The sequence below is a fragment of the Plodia interpunctella genome, chromosome 6, assembly GCF_027563975.2.
Source record: "Plodia interpunctella isolate USDA-ARS_2022_Savannah chromosome 6, ilPloInte3.2, whole genome shotgun sequence".
Lineage (NCBI taxonomy): Eukaryota > Metazoa > Arthropoda > Insecta > Lepidoptera > Pyralidae > Plodia > Plodia interpunctella.
In genome coordinates, this window is record NC_071299.1 from 5,725,566 (window position 1) to 5,747,866 (window position 22,301).

General features: G+C 34.0%; 3 protein-coding genes across 6 annotated transcripts; 1 reads left to right on the plus strand and 2 right to left on the minus strand.

The window, feature by feature from the left end:
- Positions 1–17: 17 nt before the first annotated feature.
- LOC128670631 (zinc finger protein 69 homolog) lies at positions 18–13,055 on the minus strand. 2 transcript variants are annotated; one of them, XM_053746448.1, is made up of 9 exons: positions 12,916–13,052; positions 11,872–11,965; positions 9,064–9,174; positions 7,752–8,882; positions 7,159–7,317; positions 3,958–4,175; positions 2,909–2,994; positions 2,274–2,441; positions 18–1,954 (listed from the first exon to the last, which is right to left on the minus strand). In XM_053746448.1, exons 3-9 carry the CDS (start codon positions 9,172–9,174, stop codon positions 1,752–1,754), a joined length of 2,076 nt encoding a protein of 691 aa, XP_053602423.1. In that variant the 5' UTR covers positions 11,872–11,965; positions 12,916–13,052; the 3' UTR covers positions 18–1,751. The 2 variants fall into 2 exon arrangements, with proteins under 2 accessions (XP_053602423.1, XP_053602422.1); XM_053746447.1 differs by lacking the exon at positions 11,872–11,965 and having other exon boundaries at positions 12,916–13,055.
- LOC128670634 (uncharacterized protein) lies at positions 12,986–18,730 on the plus strand. Of its 2 annotated transcripts, none has more exons than XM_053746453.1 (4): positions 12,986–13,124; positions 17,307–17,408; positions 17,806–17,942; positions 18,521–18,730. In XM_053746453.1, the coding sequence occupies exons 1-4, from the start codon at positions 13,109–13,111 to the stop codon at positions 18,665–18,667; spliced, it is 402 nt and encodes a 133-aa protein (XP_053602428.1). In that variant the 5' UTR covers positions 12,986–13,108; the 3' UTR covers positions 18,668–18,730. The 2 variants fall into 2 exon arrangements, with proteins under 2 accessions (XP_053602428.1, XP_053602427.1); XM_053746452.2 differs by lacking the exon at positions 12,986–13,124 and adding an exon at positions 16,798–16,994.
- Positions 18,689–20,794, minus strand: Zfrp8 (Zinc finger protein RP-8). 2 transcript variants are annotated; one of them, XM_053746450.2, is made up of 6 exons: positions 20,418–20,794; positions 20,159–20,338; positions 19,679–19,834; positions 19,497–19,613; positions 18,957–19,256; positions 18,689–18,870 (listed from the first exon to the last, which is right to left on the minus strand). In XM_053746450.2, exons 1-6 carry the CDS (start codon positions 20,595–20,597, stop codon positions 18,718–18,720), a joined length of 1,086 nt encoding a protein of 361 aa, XP_053602425.1. In that variant the 5' UTR covers positions 20,598–20,794; the 3' UTR covers positions 18,689–18,717. The 2 variants fall into 2 exon arrangements, with proteins under 2 accessions (XP_053602425.1, XP_053602426.1); XM_053746451.2 differs by having other exon boundaries at positions 19,497–19,595; positions 20,418–20,783.
- Between the last annotated feature and the right edge of the window lie 1,507 nt (positions 20,795–22,301).

Below are 22,301 nucleotides of genomic sequence, written 5' to 3' on the forward strand. Positions count from 1 at the left end.
AAAATTATTTTTTCTAAAATATCATCTGCAGGGTTTATGAAATGAGAAAAAAGATGGGATATTTGTACTCTAATTTAATTGCATGAATTGTTATAATGTAATAAGTACAAGTTTGTCTAAAAATAAATTATCCTTGATTTCATTAATATCTATAAAGAAAAGTAGTCGTTTTAATAAATAAACTAATGTTAGATTTTTTAGACAAACATGTCTCATTGCTTATAAAATATTTTTATATATCTTAGATCTGTTTTCAATATAAATGTTGCATGTGATACAAGTTCTCAATAGGTATTAGTGACTTTCGAGTTTTTCGATAACTACATAAAATTAGTCATCGAAAAAGTTCACACCTATTTTAAAAAAATAATTATCTCAGTCATATATGAACTAGATACCTTGTACTTCTCGCCATTCCTTATGTTGTTCATAGTTATGTATTATCTAAGTATGCATATTTTTGTTAAAGTTTAAAATATATACTTTGTTTTTTTTTTCACTATAAAGACTGGTTTACACGTAACCAGTGAAACATTAAGTAAGTAATAATACTCCACTAATTTAAATACAAGTACTGTCATTGTTGGAACTTTAACGCTTTTACTTTTGCACTGGCATCGTGTAATCCAGGTTTTCAATTATCCACACAAGCACTGCGAGTATATCTTTATTTATATAAAATAATTCTGTTGTCATTTTGGACGTACATCTATATGAATTTAGCTACGATATGAAATAAAACTCGGTTTTATGTAAAACTATCATCTTATTTGTCACATCACTGTAAATATTTCCGATGGTGTTTACACTTAATTCGGTATATTTCGAATCATCTATTTAATATAATATCAGTCATGGCTATATATCAATCATGTATAAAAAGTACCATCTAAGAAACATAGATCGTTCATATTTATAAGTAAAATACCTATCTATGGTACAGCAAAGTAATGAGTATATCACTACGTATTGATACATAATTCAGCTACAATATTTATATGATAAAGGACTCGCATACACTGTATGAGTATTGTAAACTTAAAGAGCCAGAACTTCTACTTGTACTGGAAGACGCCTGTAATTTTGTACACCTTGATCGTAAAATTATTTTACAACACCAAATCCATTAAAACAGGACAAAACTATGAAATCGTGGTTTTAATTGACAGCAATCCTTTCCCCGCCTTATATGCCTAATATTAACCATGCATATTTTTCTGATTCAAAAGGGCAGTAAAACCGTCAGAATGTCATCAAAATATAGAAATACAGCCAAAACTTCCTCAGAAATGCACAGGTTGACATTAGTTGTAATGTAACAAGAAGACATAAGCGTAAATATTTTTCGAAAATACATTTTCTATACACTTTCTTTCAAAATCTCCTAGTCATTAAACGAATTCCGTATAAAAGTGACATAAGATCTGATTAGGAATTTATACGTTGTCTTCTCAGTAGGTACCGTACGCACAGCCAGTTTAATAAAAAATAAAAATGATAAATACGTCGTCAACAAAATATTTCACAATAGTTCCCACTTGTCACTTTAAAAAGTTTTTTATTTGTTCTAATAGATAAACGTGTAGGACAAACAGCATCTGCACGAGACTGATGCGTTATATTTTTGGCAATACATTTTCATGTTGTTATCATAGACAGGTTACTGACTTTGAACCCGTGTTTCTTCCAAGCAAAGTCGAAGACGTTTTCTCTTTAATAGAAGTCTCATTAAGCAGCTATGCGGAATAGCACTATGAAGAACTGGTGTCTGCGACAGGTTCGGTGGCGTTACATTTCTTGTAATGTGTTCTCATGTTGGAGGACTGAGTGAAGGCTAGTTTGCAGCGCGGACACGAGTAAGGCTTCGCTCCGGTGTGGAAGTTTAGATGAGACTTCAGATGGTGCTTCTTGGTGAATGACTTCGGACACAGCGAGCAGGAGAACGGCTTCACTCCTGGAATAGAGATGCAATGTAGTTATTATGTACATACAGATATTAAGAGAATGTGATTTTAAATATATTTTGTTTTATTTTTAATGTTTTGAACAGATATGTATACAAAAATTGCACTGGAGGAATGTTGAGAAAAAACTTTATGTAGATTAAATTTCTTGAATATTTAAAAAAAGGATGGATCCCAGGGCATTTGAATTACCATTCTTGTAGTTCATGCTATTTTTTTATATTTTGGTTAATCGCTGTGCGCCTGCATAGGGCTCTTGCAAGAGAACGCTTGTTTGTTATCAGACATAGTGTGGGCAGTGTGACCGACCCGAGTGCAGGCGCAGATGCAGCGTCATGTTGGAGCGGTCCGCAAACCGCTTGTCGCAGTGCGGGCACGCGTAGGGCCGCTCGCCGGAGTGCGTGCGCTGGTGCTGCTTCAGCAGCATCTTGCGGGAGAACGCCTTGCCGCATTCCGAGCAGACGTGAGGTTTCACACCTGGAGTATAAATTAAATAATCTTAATATGATAGAACGAATGTCACCGACATAGCCCAACGAATTAGCTCGCTGAAGTGACAGTGGGCAAGTCGCGGAAGACATAGCGCGCAGAACGAATGTCCGAAACAAATGAACGAAAGACACACAGATTTTAGTAGGTATGGCGGCGGTTTCCTTTAGAGGTTATAAATTTGTTTATTTTACAAATTTTCAATTGTTTTCTAGGAATAATCGTATAATATGGAATTAAAGTAGCTGTACCTTGACCTGTAATCGGATCAAATCAGATACTTTATTCAAATTCATATTACAGAATTTTGAAAAAAGAACAAGGCTATTATTCAAATAAAACCGAATAAGGATTCTACTAAAATTTATACACAAATTTGCGTTTCGACTTTCGGTACAAACAATTTTTTTTTATTCAAGCACATAATATATAAGTCAATTAAGTAAGAACGTCACCTGTGTGAATCCGGACATGCATATTGTATGCTACACGCTGGTTGAATGACTTCGGACACATAGAACATTTATATTCTTTGCGATTTCTGTAAAGAAATTAACAAATAATGTACATGGCATATATATATATATATATATATATATATATATATATATATATATATATATATATATATATATATATATATATAACAACAAAAAATACCTAATTATTTATATATTTGTAAAAAATGTGGCAAAGTTTTTGAATTTCGATGAATGAAATCCCAAGAAATTACCCTTCAGTCTTTTAATTTTTTTTTAATTTGAAACGCACTGCGATGAGGCCTGCATCGCTATGTTACATATTTTTTTAATTAAACACTTTTTAATGATACTGGCTGTTTATACGACACTAGATGTTGCCCCGGGCTTCGTTCCCGTGGGAATTTTGAGAATAATTAATATAGCCTATAGCAATCTTGGATAATGTATCTTTCTAATCTTTCTAATGGTGAAAGAATTTTTGAAATCAGTTAGATAGATTCGAAGATTACCCGCCTCAAACATAAAAACTCACAAACGCTTACCTCTTTATAATAATAGTATAGTTGAACAGTATTTTAGAATATTTTTTTTAGGTAAAAATAATAATAACTATATAATAAAAATGCGAAGCATGTAGGCAAATAAATATACCTAACGATTTGTATTTATCGAACGTCGTCGTTTCACTCTTGAGATTATACAGAGCATGAGTAACCCAATTTTTTTTAAATTATTTTTCTTGTCCTATCTTATCATATATATAATTATAACTTGTGTAAATGAATAGAACAATAGTTTATTCGCCACAAAGAGGATATCTCAAGAAAAATTTACAATAAATTATAATTCAACTGAAATATCTTCTGACATAAGTACATAATTGACTATAACTTTGACTAAGTATTAAATAAATTGTAAATTTAATGAGAATAATTAATAAAACATAATATAACTCAACACCAATTAAAGTAACACTATTACCCACATTAAGCAAATAAATAAATTGTTTCCTAATTAATGACCTGTGAATCTTCATATGGCTGCTGAGGTACCCCCTATCGTTGAAGTACTTGCCGCAGACAGTGCACGTGGCCGCGAACTCCCTCGTGCCTCGGTGCACGGACATGTGGTACTTGAAGTTCCGCAGCTGGGAGAAGGTCTTCCCGCACTCGGGGCACGTGTGGCGCCCGGCAGAGTGCTGGCGCGCGTGCTCCTTCAGACCCTCGCTGTCTGGGAATACCTAGAATGGAAATCATTATCATTGTAATCGGAATCAACTTGTTTGTTTGGAGTTTGTTTGTAATAACTATCATCATCGTTTTCTGCAGCGTTGCGTGACCCACTGGGTATAAGCTTATTTCCGACTACGCCATCCCTTTTTTCTTTTGTAATAACTATGTTATACGACAAGTACGAGGAGAAAGATACTGTACAACGGCAGACTTATCCGTGTAGGAATATCTGGAGAACATGTATACATTTGCAGGCTATAGAAGTAAGAAGGTATAAAACAAAGAGAGAAAACTATAACAATATAAACAAAAAAGGCACATTTCCTTCATGCATATATTTACGGGCGTGTTCCGGGCCGTTTACGGGCATCTTCGCGTGTTCCGGTTGGGAGATGTGGTAAGACTCGGGTGTCATTTTTGAACATTTTTTAAGGCATTAGTCAAACACGATAATTGAACGTCACTTTAATTGATCAATTTTATTAATTACGCGGTTTACTATTTTTTGTTTTGATTATTCTCGTAGTATATTAGAAATGATTATTGACTCCAAAATTGTGACGACACAGGATATAACTATCATACAAAAGCTCCATATGATTTTTTGTTTTTGACATTAGAAAAAAGTATCTGATTTGACTGGTTGGAATATAACCAATTGAAGACGTTTGGGCTAGTGCTTACACAAACTGAAGTACTGTCAGCAAATACTTCGCGAAATGTAAGTTATTTCCTCAACCATATTTTCAATGACCAAGCACAAAATAAAAGTCGTTGTTTTTCGGTACAACAGCTGATTAATAACAACGTGCTTACAACCATGCGCTTACAACCTTGACAATAGAGATCAAGTCTATTATGTCTGGTAGGTACGTTCCTACTCGTTAAATTTACTTTGATTTAACAAGTTTAGCTTCCGTGTGGTCCCTAGTACTTATAAGTAGGTATAAATTCTACATATGATCAGACCACCCACACATATCATACCTCACCACAATGGACTTGCAAGAATTGCGTATACTAAAATTAAAATTTTCAAATATATTTATACTGGAACAAAAGTGGAACTCTTCACGGAAAGCACGTTTCGCCGAAAATTTGTTTTTGGTTTCCCAAAATTTTGAATTAAAATAATCGGTAAATTCTGCGTGCTACCAAAGATAATTTAATCACTGGTACGTAAAAACACGTTTATAAACATTAAGTACCTATAGCAAACAATTTTCTTTTGTTTCTTTTTACTTATAACTTATCTGTGCTTTACTTGAGATCAATTTCAAATAACCCACTTACCTATTGGTTTTTTTATCGTTTATTATAAGAGGCTAGGAACGACGCTAATTAAGAATTCTTATAGGTGTTAAACGCATAAATTCATACACATATTCAAAACAAATAGTTTTTGCAAGATGACGAATAGCAATTGAAAAGAGGCATTTATTATGCAGATGTAATTTTCACGAAAAGCCATATAGTTTCTGCCTTGTCAGAACAAGGCAGCGAAAGCATGCAAACCCTTTCAGCTAAGTAACATAAACGATTCCTGGGTTCTTTAGATATCGCAACACAAGTGAGAATGTGTTTGAATAGACCTACGTTTTATTACTCTAAAGTCAAAACTAAAGGTCATGTTTGCATATTTTCTTCGCTTAGTTAATCTTAGCAATCTCCATAGTAGTTAAGTATCCCATAAAACAAGTCTTGAATTTATTTTGGGGCTAACAATCTGTGTGATGTGTCCTTATAATGGTACTTATAATAAACCCACCATTGAGTCCAGTACAAAGTGCGGTATAGATATTATATTAACCACGTCCCGGCTTCGCTCAGGTAAAAACATTATAAATTGTACCCCTAAACCTTCCCTCACCCGTGCAGTACCCGTTCAGGAATCACCCGTGCAGTAGTTTTTGAGTTTATCGCGAACAGACAGACAGACAGATAGAAGACGCGGTAGCTTATTTTGTAATAGATATGTAAAGATAAGGATAAAGATTATATTTTGATATGACACATTTGGACGAAACTGCTGAACAAGGCGGCGGGGGAGCGCCGCGGGGTCATTTCTTTTTTATTTTTATAAATGGTTCTCTTTTTTAACTGAGTTGTGTTTGTATTCAAATTGAGATCTTTTTAACTTTTGAATACTTAAATTATGACATTTTGTATTTGAAACTCAGCACCATATTTATTGATTCTACTTTTGTTCATAACCAAATTATATACCTAAGGTTAGGTGCCTATTACGTAAAAATAAATATATGCTGAACTTGTCATCGCTGTAGTGTTATGGTTTTTATCACGTTATCAAAAGTGACGCAATATTACTCTACGTTGTGTAACAAGTGCGACACAGTCTAACAGACAATATAATTTCAATAAACATCTTCTGATCGAAATATGTAGGTATGTACCCTAATACCCCATTTTAAAATGAAATAAATATAATTACATACTTTATCAAACAGCATCGTAATAAATAAAAAGTATTGAACATCATTTATTTTCTGTAGTTTTAAATTCGGACTTGTAAGTTTGTAGGTACATTTACTTAGGGATTTTCCTTATTTTGTCGTATGAAACAAAGAATTCATATAGTGATTCCAAATTAAACTCTTAAAAGAAATCGTATCGAGAAAATTGGATAGTGATCGATGTGAGCCGATTTTGGCAGATATTACTAGGTACTAATTGTAGGTGTTAATTGACAAGATTAGCGTTTTCAAGAAGCAATCGGGAAACGCTCAGATAAGAGATATAGTTTTGGTACACAAGACGCATCAAGACAATGTCGTCATTATAAAATCAATATGGCGGAATATTTACCAATTATGACCAATTAAATGGAGTAGGTATCGAAATGAAAGATTATGAAAATTGATCAGTTTAACCATACAAGGAAAATAAACTGCAGAGCTGACAACATTTATTTTTATGTGGTTTTTGATTTGTTTTTTCACCGTTTTGTCACCAAATGCACCGCGTACTTACTTGACTACATATGATACATTTGAAGTCTTGATTACTCGTGAATACTTTCACTGGAGCTTCCTCCGCTGCTATTAATACTTTTTCAGGTAACTCCTCTGTTGATGACAGCTCCTGTTGCTGAGAGTTGTTATTGTTGTCATTGACAAGCTCTACTTCTATCTGGAATTAAAAAAATAACACAATAGATATCATTATAAAATGCTTTCTGCGCCATCTAATCCATATAAATATCAGGAAATATAGTACTCCATGTCCTCCTCTCCATATTCTAACCATGTAACAAATTTCATGAAAATCGGTCTAGTAGAATTTGCGCGATTGAGTGACAAAGCATCTTCACTTGCTTTATACATAACCAAACTCTGGCATTCCCCTTGGGAAAAATCATAATAAATTATACACATGAACATTCCTCTTGAATCTATCTATTAAAATAACTCGCATCAAAATCCGTTTTAACATCTTACATACACTACTAATAACTACTAATACTATCTATCTAATACTGCACGCAGTATTAGATAGATACAGACAGGCAACAAAAAATGACTTTATTTTATACTACTTATGTGGTTATAAACAAATAAAATTACCTCTTTGTCGTCTATAACAGACGGCATTTTCTTAAAGGTCGGCCTATAGTTGAAAGTCAGTCTGGAACACCACGGATTTTCTAATACTTGGTTGTATATTGACGCTCTTGTCAGTTGTTGATTAGCTTCTAGACATGTATTTTCATAAAGAGGATGTTGAGTATTTGTGTTTTCTACTAAAGGATAAAGTCCAGGTTTTTTGCCAGTCATAGTTGACGCAGTATGCAAAGGATCTGCAATCACTTGATTATTTACTGGCAAAGGTACTTCAGGTAGAAATTGCTCGCCCATACTTAATTGTGGCGAAGGTGTTGGTGCATTAAATGATGACAAATTATTCCAACTGTCTTTTACTTCTTCTTCGCTAAATACACTGCTTAGTGAATCGCCATTCTTTGAGTAATTTTCATTAGGGTTATTGTAATCGGGAAATAAATTCTCCTTATAACCAATGTAAGAGTTATGGCCTGTTGTTTTTCTGGTAACATCTGAGAGTGCATCATCTTCCCTGGGAGGCTTACCATTTGCATTCGTCAACAGAACAGATGCGGGAGCACGATAGGATTCATTTGATATTGCATGCACACCGGCCGAGTAACCGTTAGTATTACCGTTACGAGGACACGTCTCGAGACATAAATCACGAGGAAAAAAGTTTTTTTGTCGATCAAAGTGAAATGTTGGTAGAATTTGCGAAGAAGGCCGCAGTACTGGGTTGATCCAATTCTTCAATCGCGCCTGGTTATCATGAAAGTCTGACTCATCTTGCCAACTCTGGGTGTGCACATCCTGATTATGTTCTCCTTTCTTTATGTTAATATACTGGTCACTGTTATTACCAGAATCTAATGAGAATACGCTGCTGGTTTTATGACTATTCGTATTTTCTAACAAATATTTGTTACCATATATTTTATTGTTATCTATGGAATTACGTCTATGCAGACATTGCAGATCAACAAAAATATCTAGAGCTTTCACAACATCTATGAAGCTTTGCAATTTGTGTTTCTGTATGGCAACCTCGCCGTTGTAAATATAGAAAAGCACCGATGAGAAAGTTTCGAGATCAAAATCTGGCAAGAATATACACGTTGGGGTTTCTTCCACTGAAGCCGAGAGTAGTATCCTCTGAAACAATGTAAACAGTCTTTAAAGAAAATGGCAATTTAGATATCACATCAGACAGAAGAACAACGAAGTGATTTTTTAAGTGTTTTTATCTTTTGAGGTGCGCAACCGTAAAAATCAATAAGTGGCATACTAGGATTACTACAAATTCAGAATATGTAAAGGCTAAGCACTTAGGTACTTTTAGGAAGCTGCTAGCACTGGCCAGCACGGCTCGGTGAGCATTGAAGGAGCGACCGCCACAGAACAGCTGCACGTCGCACCAGTCTCCTGAAGACAGCCAATCGCACATCTGACAAACAAAATTTAAAATTTTAAAACCTGTGATATTTTATACGTCGTGGCTAAGAATACCTACTCTCGATTCAAACAAATACTTAGTTAAATATTAAATATGAAATCTACTTAATTTTCTAATTACTTTATCCACTTACTTCATGTCACGTCACACTTTGGCCTCTCATTCATAAATCGAAAAACTCAATTTCTATTGATATTGCTGACTGCTTTCCCAGCTCATGCATAGGTTTCAAAACATAATGAAATAGCTAAATTAGTTTCAGCTCTCACAGAGCTAAGTAATATTCAATTTCGATAGACTAGAAGTAACACCCGTTACAAGTTTAAAGATACCCGATTATATGTAAATATACAATATTAGTGGTATACTTTTGTCAATTTTTCGACAGCCCGCAAACAACCGCGTTTCGATGCTGTGCCTGTCCCTGACCTATTTGGACTCGAGCAGTTAGGCAAAACTAACTAAACACACACGAACAGGTCAACGATTTTAAAGTAGCACCAGTTGTGAAAGTTTAGAGCAAATAGATCTGATCAAACAAGAGGAAAATTAGAAGTCTGATCTCACTTATATCCATCCGCAACTACGTTTAAGAATGTGCGAACATACAAAGCTCATCTACACGTACGGTTACATAGACAGACAGATGGGTTTATAAACATCATCATTAGCTATGCGATAATTTGTTCGACTGATAGTTACTAATTACAAATAAGTTATGTACTGGCAAGAATATAATGTAACGTCAGTAGATAGATACTTATACGAAAATTTCAGTTTAAGAAGACATGAAATAAAATTACAAAGGCAAATTTTTGCGATCACTTTTTTCAAATTAAAATTTAAAGAAACAGATCTTCTAGATGACATAAATAAATGTTAAAATCAAATATTTGGGAATTCCATTTACTTTAACGATTTTATGAACTGAGATAAAAAGAGCACATAGGCAGGTACAAACTAATACGAGGGAGGTCAAAAAGTTCGCGGAATAAGGGGGAAGCGGGTTGAAATTAAACACCAAACTATTTTTCCTTTTCAATATATTCTCCCTTAACTCTAATACATTTTTCAGATCTCTCAAATAACTTATTTATACCATCGAAAAAAAATGATTTATCTTTGGTGTCAAAATATCTTTGGCGTCGCTGTCGCTAGTTGCGTTTTGTTTTCAATATGGCGTCAACTAGCCGTTGTTTTTGATTATTTCAAAATATTATTATTATATAAGAGAAAGAGACAAAAATTATAGAGGCACATACGAGTGATACGAGTGAATCAAATTTTGAACAAATATTCAAGGATAAATTACGGGATTATGAACTACTTACATCACCATTATTTATTGAATTGCAATTCAATAAATGATTTCATTTTTACTTAAGTATTTCATCAAACTTTTGATCACCTCTTAAACTTCTTGGATTAAGTTTAAGAGGTGATCAAAAGTTTGATGTAGAATAGTCTTCCAAGAAATTACAAAAGTTTTCCTGTTCTTTCAAATTACATACTAAACTAATGGTCACCCTAGTTAATTTGTCGTCCAGTTGTAGTGTTTAACGTTGCAGTCATTAGTCGACTAAACGACGTAAAGCCGTTTGATTGAATGGCGTTGTTCGGTCAAAATGCTAGCTGTTTCATTGAATGGCTATTTTAACCAGTTGGCTGCGACATAGACTTTGTCAAATATTTCAATTATACCATTTAACACTTAAGAAACACTTTGAAGACGGTCACCTAATACAACTCTACGTTATCTGCGAATTTAAGTTGCTTTTAGATGTATAGACATCTAAAAGCAACTTAAATTCTCCATAGTGTCTAAATCATAGGATTTAGACACTATGGAGTGCGGGATAGTTGACATTACACTTAATAGGTACGAAAACGAAGCATGAAAAGTACATTATTTTAGTTCTAACTAATTATGGTTTCCCACTTCTGAACAAACGTGAATTCTGTTCATATCTACATAAATCGAAAAGAAGTGCCTTGCCTAACATTAGATTTTAATATAAGTACAATCTTCGTCTAATCAGCTTTCAGTGGCCAGTAATTACCCTTATTGGCCATGATAAACAGGCACACCTACCTATACGAACTATCCATACTTAGGATACTTATATGTATAGGATACCTAAGTATGGATAAATAAATAGATACGAAGCTTAAAAAATAATAAAAAAATATCTAAAATGCTTCGTTTTACTATTTTTGTGTATAATCTACTATTATTTCTGCAGGTAGTCAATCATTAAGTACCTATTGGTGATCAATTTACGTAATTTACACTCTTAAATGGAAGTAATCGGTTTACATAGCGTAGGTAGACTAACTCATCAATGTTCACATTGTTGATGACATAAATATGAACTTAGGTACTTAACCTATTAATTGATATCATCGAACAGTAAATCCTTACGGAAGTTAATATATTTTCGGTTGATACTTATTGCCTAATTTTTACTTTTTAACCAACTTGAAAATTAGGAAGAGGTTCTCAATTCGTCGCAATCGTTTTTTCATTAAAATGTACCAAGTAAGTATGATTACCTATTTAAGTATTAAAAATGATTTTTAAATTACCGAATTCCACCAACCATTTTATACTAATGTATAAAATCAAAGTAAAAGTAAGAATATTTTTTTAATATTTCAAGGAAACATCAATGTTGTTTGTGTACCTACCTTGTTTGTGTTTTTTATTTAAATTTAAGAGAATGGTAAGACCCCAGAGGTTATCAGGAAGAGAAACTTGATTTACAGCCCAGTCACAGTCTTCCTGTAATTGAATCGATGAAAGTATGTGTGATAATTACAACAAGTACTCTTTTTTAACCTGAATCTAGCTTGATGGGCAAAGATGAATTCTAGGGTGCTACTTGCAAACTCAAAAACATGCCTATTCACTCTTTCTTGTCTTGAATATCTAATCTAAATATAAATTGTAGCATTCAGAAAAATTCGAATTTACGCAAGCGAAGCCAAAAACCAAAAAGTTAGTTAGGTATTTCAAATTAGGAATCCTGAACATCAACATGAAATTTAGCGAGCTAGGCCCTACAGCAAATGTACCTAAAATAAATCTAAAAACATAACAAAAAAAATCGGTTTACAGAGGTACGATTCCAATTTGAACTTGACTGGATTTTTGTTGTGCTTACCTACATATTTTTTTTTTTCCTTTAGGTATGAGGTGTTTTGCCCATATTTCTTGTATTTCGTGATTCGTGAGGGCAAATTAATAAAAATAAAATTATCGTAAATATTATATTGCAGGTACTGAACACTTTCATGATTCTTGGTATAATGGTTTTCATGATTCTTGGTATATTTCTTTATTTATAGAAAAGGAATATAATAATAAGTAGGTACATAAAAAAAATAGTCTAAGTAATGAATTTCATCAAAGACCTATTAAAGCAAATTCATTAATTTAACAGAGTCTGATAACATAATGATATGTACGGATACTATTCTAGAAAAAGAAATATTTATAGCCGAAGAGTCTGGATGGAGTATCTATAGAAGTCCATGATTCCCTTGATCGAATTTTAGTGAAATTTTGTATACTTAGTTATCCTAACATTCCCAACTCTCATACTAAGTACCAGAGACCTTAATTATAAGTCTTCCAATATACAATAATTTATTTTTCAGACTTTGTATTGTACACAGATAACGAAGTTAACATTCTGTAAAACGGAAGTAGGTACTAATGTGCCGACTTACATTTTATGGAAAGTTCCGAAGTCGCTGGTGATACTTTTATTTTTCACTATAGTTCACACACGTTAAACAACATTTAAAGAGCGGAAAACATCGTACGCGACGTAGACGATGATTGACTAGTTCAAACGCAGGAATCCTTCATACTGATACTGGGTAGAGAGGGCGCCCGCGCCGGCGGCGTTTCATCGCGCAAATGTCTCATGCTCAAGGTACCTACTCTGGTAATGGTTCTCGTTTACACCGAAAGCTCAATTTAACACTTTTTATCTCACTAATTAACTTTTATAATGTGTCTGTTGCGAGTCATTTACATTTTTAGTAGCAACTAGCTGACCTGACAGACGTTTTACTGTCTAACTTTATTTTTAATCCCCGAGGACAGGAGTTTTAAGTTGAACGTGTCTGTGTATCTGTACGTCTGTCCGTGGCAACATAGACGACAAATGGCTGAACCGATTTTGATCTCGTTTAGTTTTTTCGTAATAATAATGAGAGTTTTAAAAATGTCGTGCCTATGTTGTATTTGTATCCTTATACTTAGATTCAATAGTTCACTTCACTATGACTTTTTTATCCTTGTGAAGATGCGAACATTATTGAGCAGCTTGCGAAATTTGAGTTTATCACCGAAAATTGTTACATATAAATACTTATATCTCATTTTTGTTTAGATAAGCATTTATAGTAGAGATAAGGAGATAAGATTAATGGGTACACATTTTAGTAGGTAAGTACATAAATTAATATGCTTACATATATACGTAAACGTAAATTAAAGTCTAAAGTCTCTTTTTTAAGTATTATCGACCTAAGCGGTTTTTATTATTCTTGATATAATAGCTATTACTTGCTACATAGTGTTATTTGTCGACTTTTGCCACTTATCGACTTGCTACCTTCTGGGAAAGCCATTGTTACCTTCTACTACCTAAGAAATTTACATATCACATGTCAAAATTAAATCAATTTGTATCTTAGGTTGAGTGGTCTGTAACACCTGCTAGCTTTTGCATAGGACTTTGTAGTTCCGATTTTTCCCGTACCCGTGAGAAATTGTCTCTTAAGTGCTCCCTTTTAACTTTACCGCCCATTAGTTTAAGCCTTCTCCATTACCCACAGTAGCAAATAAATCATAACTAGAGTGCAGGTTTCTTCACGACGCGCGATGTTTCTTTCGCAAAAAACAAGTGGTGGTCTATGAAAATTATTAGGTACCTACCTATACATGAAACTGGTATAAGTTTGTATACCATGCGATTGGTAATGTTCACGAGAACTAGCAGGTACGAGCAGGCGCGCTTCCTGTCACAGACAAAAGTTTTTTTATTTTATTAAGCGTATTTAAGCTTGTTGGTGCAATATATGTTTTTTGACTTAAATGTAATTTGTTCACAGAAATTAAAAAGTAACGGGATCCATTAAAATTCGTGGAAAAACGTTTGTTGACTAATTATAACGATAAGATCTAAATATTGTACCAGAGTAGAAAGTTGACAAAATATTTATTTTTACCATTCAGGTTGAATGAAGATAAGGTTGAGGATTGTTAATAGCCGACAAAATTGATAATTGGTAATAGTACTTCCTAGTATTTATTACTGTGTATTGATATAGGTATAAAGGTGGCTGTTGCATGGCATGGCTCTTTTGCTAACCTATGCCGCTCCAAATTTATCCCGCAGGATGAGCTGACAAATTATTTTGATATTAACTTTTAAAAAATTCTTGTAATCGATAACAATTTGTGAGTTTGTGGTCGTGTTGCTGTTTTCGTTATCATAAAAATGTACCGGCCTAGTTTAACAAATACAAAACATGCCTTTTGGAAGGTCACGCTGGGGATAATTTCAAGCAACCCGAGTTAGCAAAAGCTCTTTCTGACGTGTCTATTTAAGCGGCGCTTCCATGTCGTTGTCTCAAATTTTTTTTTGAGAGATATTTTAAATATACAAGGCTAGAGCTAGGGTTCATCAAATATATTCAATCCTACAATACTATCATTATTATCCACATAAGACAGAAAAAAACTACCATCTGTAGATTCATAATCATATTTCTTACAAACACAATAAGTCATACTTCTACCACAACTTCTGCACTTTTTAATATGTTTTACTGTTATCTCTTCTGGAAAATTACATTCAACAAATTCATCTAAAAAGTAATTATTACTGTCATTTATACAATCAAAATTTCTTAAAATATTAGTGTATAAATATTCATCAACAGAATCAAAACTACTAAGATGATTAAAAATTTGTTTCTGTTGCTTAGTCAGAATTTTTTCAAGCATAAATACTAAGTGGTGGTGATAGCACTGGTATGTCATTTTAGTTTTTTCATTATTCTTTAACTCCATCCATTGCTTCACACAACTAAGAGGAGTCACATTTGCCCCACTGAACAAAGCTGGGTTTGTGAGCAGTCCACTAGCAGCCATGACTCCATCACATTTAACACTCTGGTGTAGCTCATCAGCATCAGCCAGCAACTTCACACCTCCATTTGCAATAATCGGCACTTGCACTGACTGACACACTTCTTTTATAGCATCTGTATTAATACAATCTCCACTTTTCTGCTTTGGCGTTCTTCCATGAACAGTTAAAAATGTAACACCGCATTTCTCCAGCTGCTGGCATAAATTAATTGTTTTCTTTAAATCATTAAAAACTCTTATTTTAACAGATACACTAAAATCGCAAGGCAAATTGTTTTTGACACTATGTACAATGTTGTAGATAACTTCAGGTTTATTCAGCATAGAACACCCATAGCCATCTTTAATAGCCCACTTTTGTGGACAGCCGCAATTTAAATCAACACCATCTGTATATGGAAATATCAGTTTTGTTGCATCAACGAAATCATCTGCATTATTAGCAGCAAACTGAGCAATCAATGGAGTATCGCTTATTGTGGTCGAAAATTCACTTGCTCTTGCTTTCTTATTCTGACAAAATGAATCAGCTAAAATCATAGGTGTGAATGTTAAGTCCACTCCAAAACTGAAAAAAGAACGGATTTATTTTGTGTACAGAGTATTTAAGTAAAACCAATTCAAGATATCTTTTAGCGTTTATTTCTTCTGCCGATATTTCAGTGAACAAATGTTTGGTTTCATACTACTAACAGGTAGTCAGGTAGTACTTATACGGTTTGGATTTCGCAATTTGAGTTTAAAAGTTAAGAGTTAAATCTTAAATAAAAGCTTTTTAAAAAATACCGAATTTTCATGCATTTATAATACATAAACACAGTGGGTGCATGTGCGTTGAAATTATATTGCAAATAATTACTTAGACACTAACTTTTTCACGAGAGTTCTAAATTGGACTTTACTGTAGCGAACCATAGGAGCACAAACTTTTAAGTAACTATTATTCATTTTTGTACTGAGGAATAACTCAGATATATTACTTTTATTTTTCATTGTATGTAGTATTTATGTTTAAAACTAATAGATACAGCAGTGAAATTTTAAGGTTATTTACATCACACCACAAAAATTGTAAACAAAACAGTGTTGCCGCTCTATAGAATAGTAAAAATTGTAAACAATTTTTATCGTTAGACAAGTCTCCAAAAAGTAATAATAAATAGCTATGAACTGAAAAAATAAAAATTATTCTAGGAAACTGGATTGTAGTTTAGTCAGTGTCATTTCATTAGGCTACGACCATGGAATAGGACATATTACGCAAAGCTCAACTGAAAATTGGCGCTTTTTGCCTCCATTGGCAATGTTTGTGTAATTTAGTTGTACCAATAGCGCCATCTGCGCTGAGCTTTGCGTAATATGCCCTATTAGTACTCCGTCGAAGTACTTACTAAATCCATGGCAGCCATTGATGGCAGCAGCTGACAATGATGACATTGACAGTAGCAAGGCCAGTTTGATTGAATTATTGATATGAAATCGAGCTCAAAGCAAACTATGTTTGTTTTTCAATAACTACTCAATAATGATTGTTATATTCTACTGAAAATCTCTACCAGAAAATAAATTATGTCATTGACTACAGATGAATTAGTAGATAAAGGCGTAGATAAACAAGAGCGGCTTCAAAGGATAAAAGGTATTAAGTCAAAACCATTTGCAAAAAGAAAGAGTTCGCATGTCCTAAATGAATTAATTTCTACCTAGATAGTTTAAGCATGGCTTTGTTTATATTTAGACTTGTAACGTATGTACTTCATATTGCTAGAAATGATACCTAGGTATCAAATTTTATTGTAATGAGTTGGGAGGGTCCAAATGTTTGGCCCGTTTTTCCAACTTTATTGCTAATCCAGCACTTCATATACATGTGCAAAAATTATTTAACAGGAAAAAATTGAGTAAGTAAATTTTACTTTGATATCAGTCATTGTCAGACTTTATTTTGCAGGTGGTGCATTTCTGTCAGCTGTTGCAGGGATTTCAGCATTTGTAGGATTTAGCGCTACTTTGGCTGCAGCAAAAAAAGCAGATCCCAAATATTTTAACAAAGGTATGAATGTGATTTGACATTATTCTAGGTTTTACTTTACTGTAGGAACATTTCTTTTATGATTCTGTACTCAAAGGGTAAAATCTGTCTGTCAGTCCATCTAGCACAAGGTCCATCTGTCTTATGTTCGTCCTGGTTAGATAGTTGAAATTTTTACAGACAATATATTATATATCTGTTGCCATTATAACAATAAAGACTAAAAAGCAATAAAACAAATATTAAAGGGGCTACCATACAACAAACGTGATTTTATTGCCATTTTTATAGATAAATGGTATGAAACCCTTCATGCACAACTTGTACTTGGCCAGTTTTATTTCACACAAATACTCCATTTAAGATTTCTCAAAGTTCAAATCCTATCAAAAACAAATATTTCTTAATTTTTTTACAGGGTTACACAGCAGTGCAGAGTTAGCAGATGCTGGTGCTATCTTGGCACTCCGAGCCCTGGGTTGGGGCACTATCTATGCAGTTGCAGGCACATCATGTCTGTGTTACAGTATATGGAAGCTCTCTGGTGCTGAAAATGTAATATGCTCTTTCTAGATACCTACATAGATACAATGAAAGTGTCATGTTAAGAGTAACGATGTGTTTTTTATCATACAATTAAACTATTGTATGGCCACACATCAGCACCATCATCAAATTTTATCAATTTGTTTTATTTCTTATGTGGAAAATAAAAATAATATCTTGACAAATTATGCTACTCTAGATAACAATCTTATGAGCATTATATAGATCTCTATCTCTATGTGGTCACACCATTTTCCTTATGTAATGAAAAACTGTAATACTTTCAAATAATCATTACATATTATACTTACAACACATATCTACCATTTTATTCATAAAAAAGTTAAAGAATATTTTAAGCTAAAGTATGTTTTGTACTATACTACTTTACAAAATTTGGTATCAACAGAAAGAGAGAAAGCATACTTTAGCTTAGTGTGCTTTATCTTTTTTGTGAATAAAAGTGTTAGTGTGGCTTCAAGATCATTGTTTATTTTTCTGTAAGATATAAAAAACGAATAAAAAATAAAAATGTGATGGTTACGCTAAGCCCCTAAGTGATTAACCTACAATTTCCTTTGTTTCAGTTAAAGGACTTCAGAGTTAAAATGGGAAACTTATTACCTGTACTGCCAAAAAATAACCCTCCCCAATCTAGAACAGAATTTACTGGTCTTAATGATCTACTTACTTATATATCAGAAGAATATGGGAAGCCTGTTAAGGAAAAGTAGAACAATGAGTAAAAGAGAAACTGTAAATAATAATTTATTTTAGTAAAGTTTCAATTAGACAAATCTTGTTTTATCATATATTCTTCCTTATAACTAGGACCCAAGTCACAGCTCTTTTTACAACTGTATACTGCCAGCACCCCCCAGTCTATACTGTTGAAATCTATACCAACATCAATAAAATTGAGCAGCTGGGGCATGATCTACAATCATAACAAAACAAATGAAAAAAACATATGTATAAGAAATATGTGTTAAAATTGGTATTTAAAAAGGGAAGAATAATTACCTGAAATTCAAATTGTCTTTCTCCATTGCAGTACTGACATGCTGGTATATTTATTATACTATTATCAAAATTTCCGGTGATCCATAAAGGCTGTCCATTTCTTTCATATCTGAGTACTTGGTCTGGATGCCTAGCTACTCTTTTACTGAATTTGTTGAAAACCTTGTCTTCTGGCAAAGTCTTGGTGTACTGTTCTAGTTCACTATCACTTACATTATGTAAACTGCCTGCTTTCTTTTCCTGCATCATCTTTTTCAATTTTTCCATTTCTTGATTAACATCTATGTTGCTTTGGTCTTCCTAAAGAGAGAAATAGGAATAATGATAAAGTCTAAATGAGTATTATTTGAACTTAATATATGGGTACCTGAGGGCCACAGAAGTAGAAGCAGATCAAGGAGGAGATGGCAGGATGACCTCCACAATTTTTTTAAGGAATTGCCAGACTTTGCCCTGGACAGGTGGGAATGCTGCCACTGCAAATAAAAGTTGCAACAACGGGATACATCATCTAAAGGTTAAAAAATAATAATCACTAACCTCCTCTTCTTCATCAACAAGGAGCTCCCACTCTTTGAATAAAATAGTTTTTCCTGATTCAGTTACCATAAAGTTACTCAGTTTACATGAAGTATCATTCTGAAAAATTATAGAATTCTAATTTTTATAATTATATTTGAACATAATTTTATGCAATATCCACTTTAGTAGGTATGCAGTACCTGTAAAGCACAGCATTGTTCTTTATGTCCTTTTTGCCAATCTAAAATCTGGTGCTTTCGACTGCAATAAAATACTTTTTTACATTTAGCACAGTGCGAAGGAGCCCGGATGCCACAAACAGTACATAATTTTGGATATTTATCCATGGGAAAAACCTGAGAAACAAGAATTTATTACTAGAAACTCTTTATATTTGAAACATAAAATACGACACTGTACCACAATAATTGCTGTAGCAAATAGTGTTACCAAAAATTGATTATTTCACTATCTATACTCACCTTAAAAATTTATACTAGTTTCGGGGACCACCTATATTATCAAAGTAAACAAGATATTATTAGAAGGCTATTGATAGTTTTAGAATGAGCAATTGTATCAATACCATTTTTATTAGGTGAGTTTGGAATAAACAGTATTTGACTTGAGGTACTTTATTTTATTACAATGTCTGCAAAAAAAAATTAATACGAACATACCTCGTCCTCATTTTCTTCATAAGGGTCATATGAATAGAAAGAGTTTCTCCGAGGTAGCTGGCAACGCAGCACTAAGAAATTTTCTGTCGTATTTGATTGACAACAAGGTCCATTTCTACATATAAAAACAAAAATTGTTCGATGAAAACTATGTACAGATTCTTCATACGGTGCATAAATCTGTAAGATTACAGTTGGGCAATAAATATTTTTGGTGACCTCCAAAACAAACGTGACCCGCATACCAATGAATACTTACTTGACATAAAAACACTAAAGGGTCATTACATTTCTTACAAGAGAGCTCAGATGGGATTGGCAAATTCTTCAAATCTAACCATGCAGGTTTGCCACCGACTTTACTTGGAAAAAATTTTGGATGCAAGAGCCAACTTCTTCTCTCCTCCAGTACGCCGATATCAATTTTATTTTTATTCATAATGTATTCAAAAAGATAGCACAACGTAACATAAAAATAGAATAATATTCTAACGTATGTTTAAGTTTCCACTCCACTGTTTAACTTTTCCACATTGTCTAGCTGTCTTAGTCTAGAACCAACATGTCGAATTGAAAATGAATGTGTGCTAACAGGTGATAACAGAAATTGACATTGACAACTAAGTGCTGTGCTCTGCTGGCTGGACTGCTGACTTTTAGTATATAAAATTGTACTCTGTGCTGCTGACTGAGGCCAAGACGTACGTAAATAATTTGTTGATATTTTGTTCTATTTTTCCCACTCGACTGAGCCGCCTAGCCACGCTGGCCATGCGATTGACTCAATCGAGTTGGAATAAATGTCTGAGATTTCAGATACAACTGTATCATATCATGCTACAGAGTTGGGGAGTCCCCAACTCTGCGGAAGTACACACTTAGCATATGGGAAACTTGTATGGCAGTGACAAGTTGCTCTCATGGAATTAATAGGTAATCCGTAAGTACTTGTTAAATCCATGGTTGCTCCAGTATAGCGTGTAGATAGAGAGACTTTGTTAATCGTATTTCGTTTCGCTGACGGCCCGCGCACCTGGCGCCCTTTGTAAATCTCAATCAATCATGGGCTGTGGTGTTTGCATCCATCGATTTTATGAGTTAATGCAGATTACATTCCTACAGATTATTTTAAAGATTACTTTAAATTGGAGACCTACGCTAGAAGACCCACTAATATTTTTATATATGTGAGAAGACCTGTGACAGATCGCTTCTAGTGTGTCAAGTGTCTTAATAGCATAGAGTTAGTAGGTACCATGGAATTAGTAGGTACACCGTACAACGGAGTACCTACTAATACTAATTAATAGCATCGATTTATACGTACTTCGTTGTACCTAATTCTTACTAATTCCATGATTCAGAATCACAGATATAAAAAGAGTCTTGGAAGTACTTAGAAGTCTTATATCTGTGTAGTCAATCAAATGTTACTATCATCAACCAAAATCTAAGTGGTATGGTCAATTGACCACGCACGCCTTAGTTTGGCGTTTAATCGACTTGATGTACACCTCGGTTTGGTCAATCGACCATGCACGTACACTTTACATGGTAGTCCATACGCACCATAGTTAACCCTTAATACGTCTGGGCCACCTTGGTTGGTATGGTTAATCGAAATGTTCCAATTGCTTGGCTAGTGGAAGGAAAGGACCTCGCGCACCTGGGCTGCATAATTAGTTGGTTGTAGGTAGGTACATCTTATGGACATTGACCAACGAAAGCTGGTGTTGTTGATTGACCTACCAAGACGCGCGCGCCCATTGGCTAAGGCCCAAGAAGTCCATTGTTTCCAAACTAAGGTGGATATCCAAGGCACGCAAAGTCAATTGCCCAACCAAGTCGCACAAAGTCCATCATCCACCCCACCAAGGTGTTCCACCTAGGCACGCTAGGTCTTTTTGGCCATTTAATCAAAGCGCGCGAAGGTTATTGTACACTTAACCAAGGTGTGCAGCCAAAGTGTGATTGGTCCATTCTTCACTTAATCAAAGATCGTAAGGTCGACTGACCGACTGTGCTTGGTCGTTTGACTACCCAAATAAGTCCTGCTGCGTGCGTAGTTGATTGCACCATGATGTGCGAGCTCGACAAAGTGAAAAGTAACCTTGAAAGTATTCTCGACTAATAGTAGGTAGTC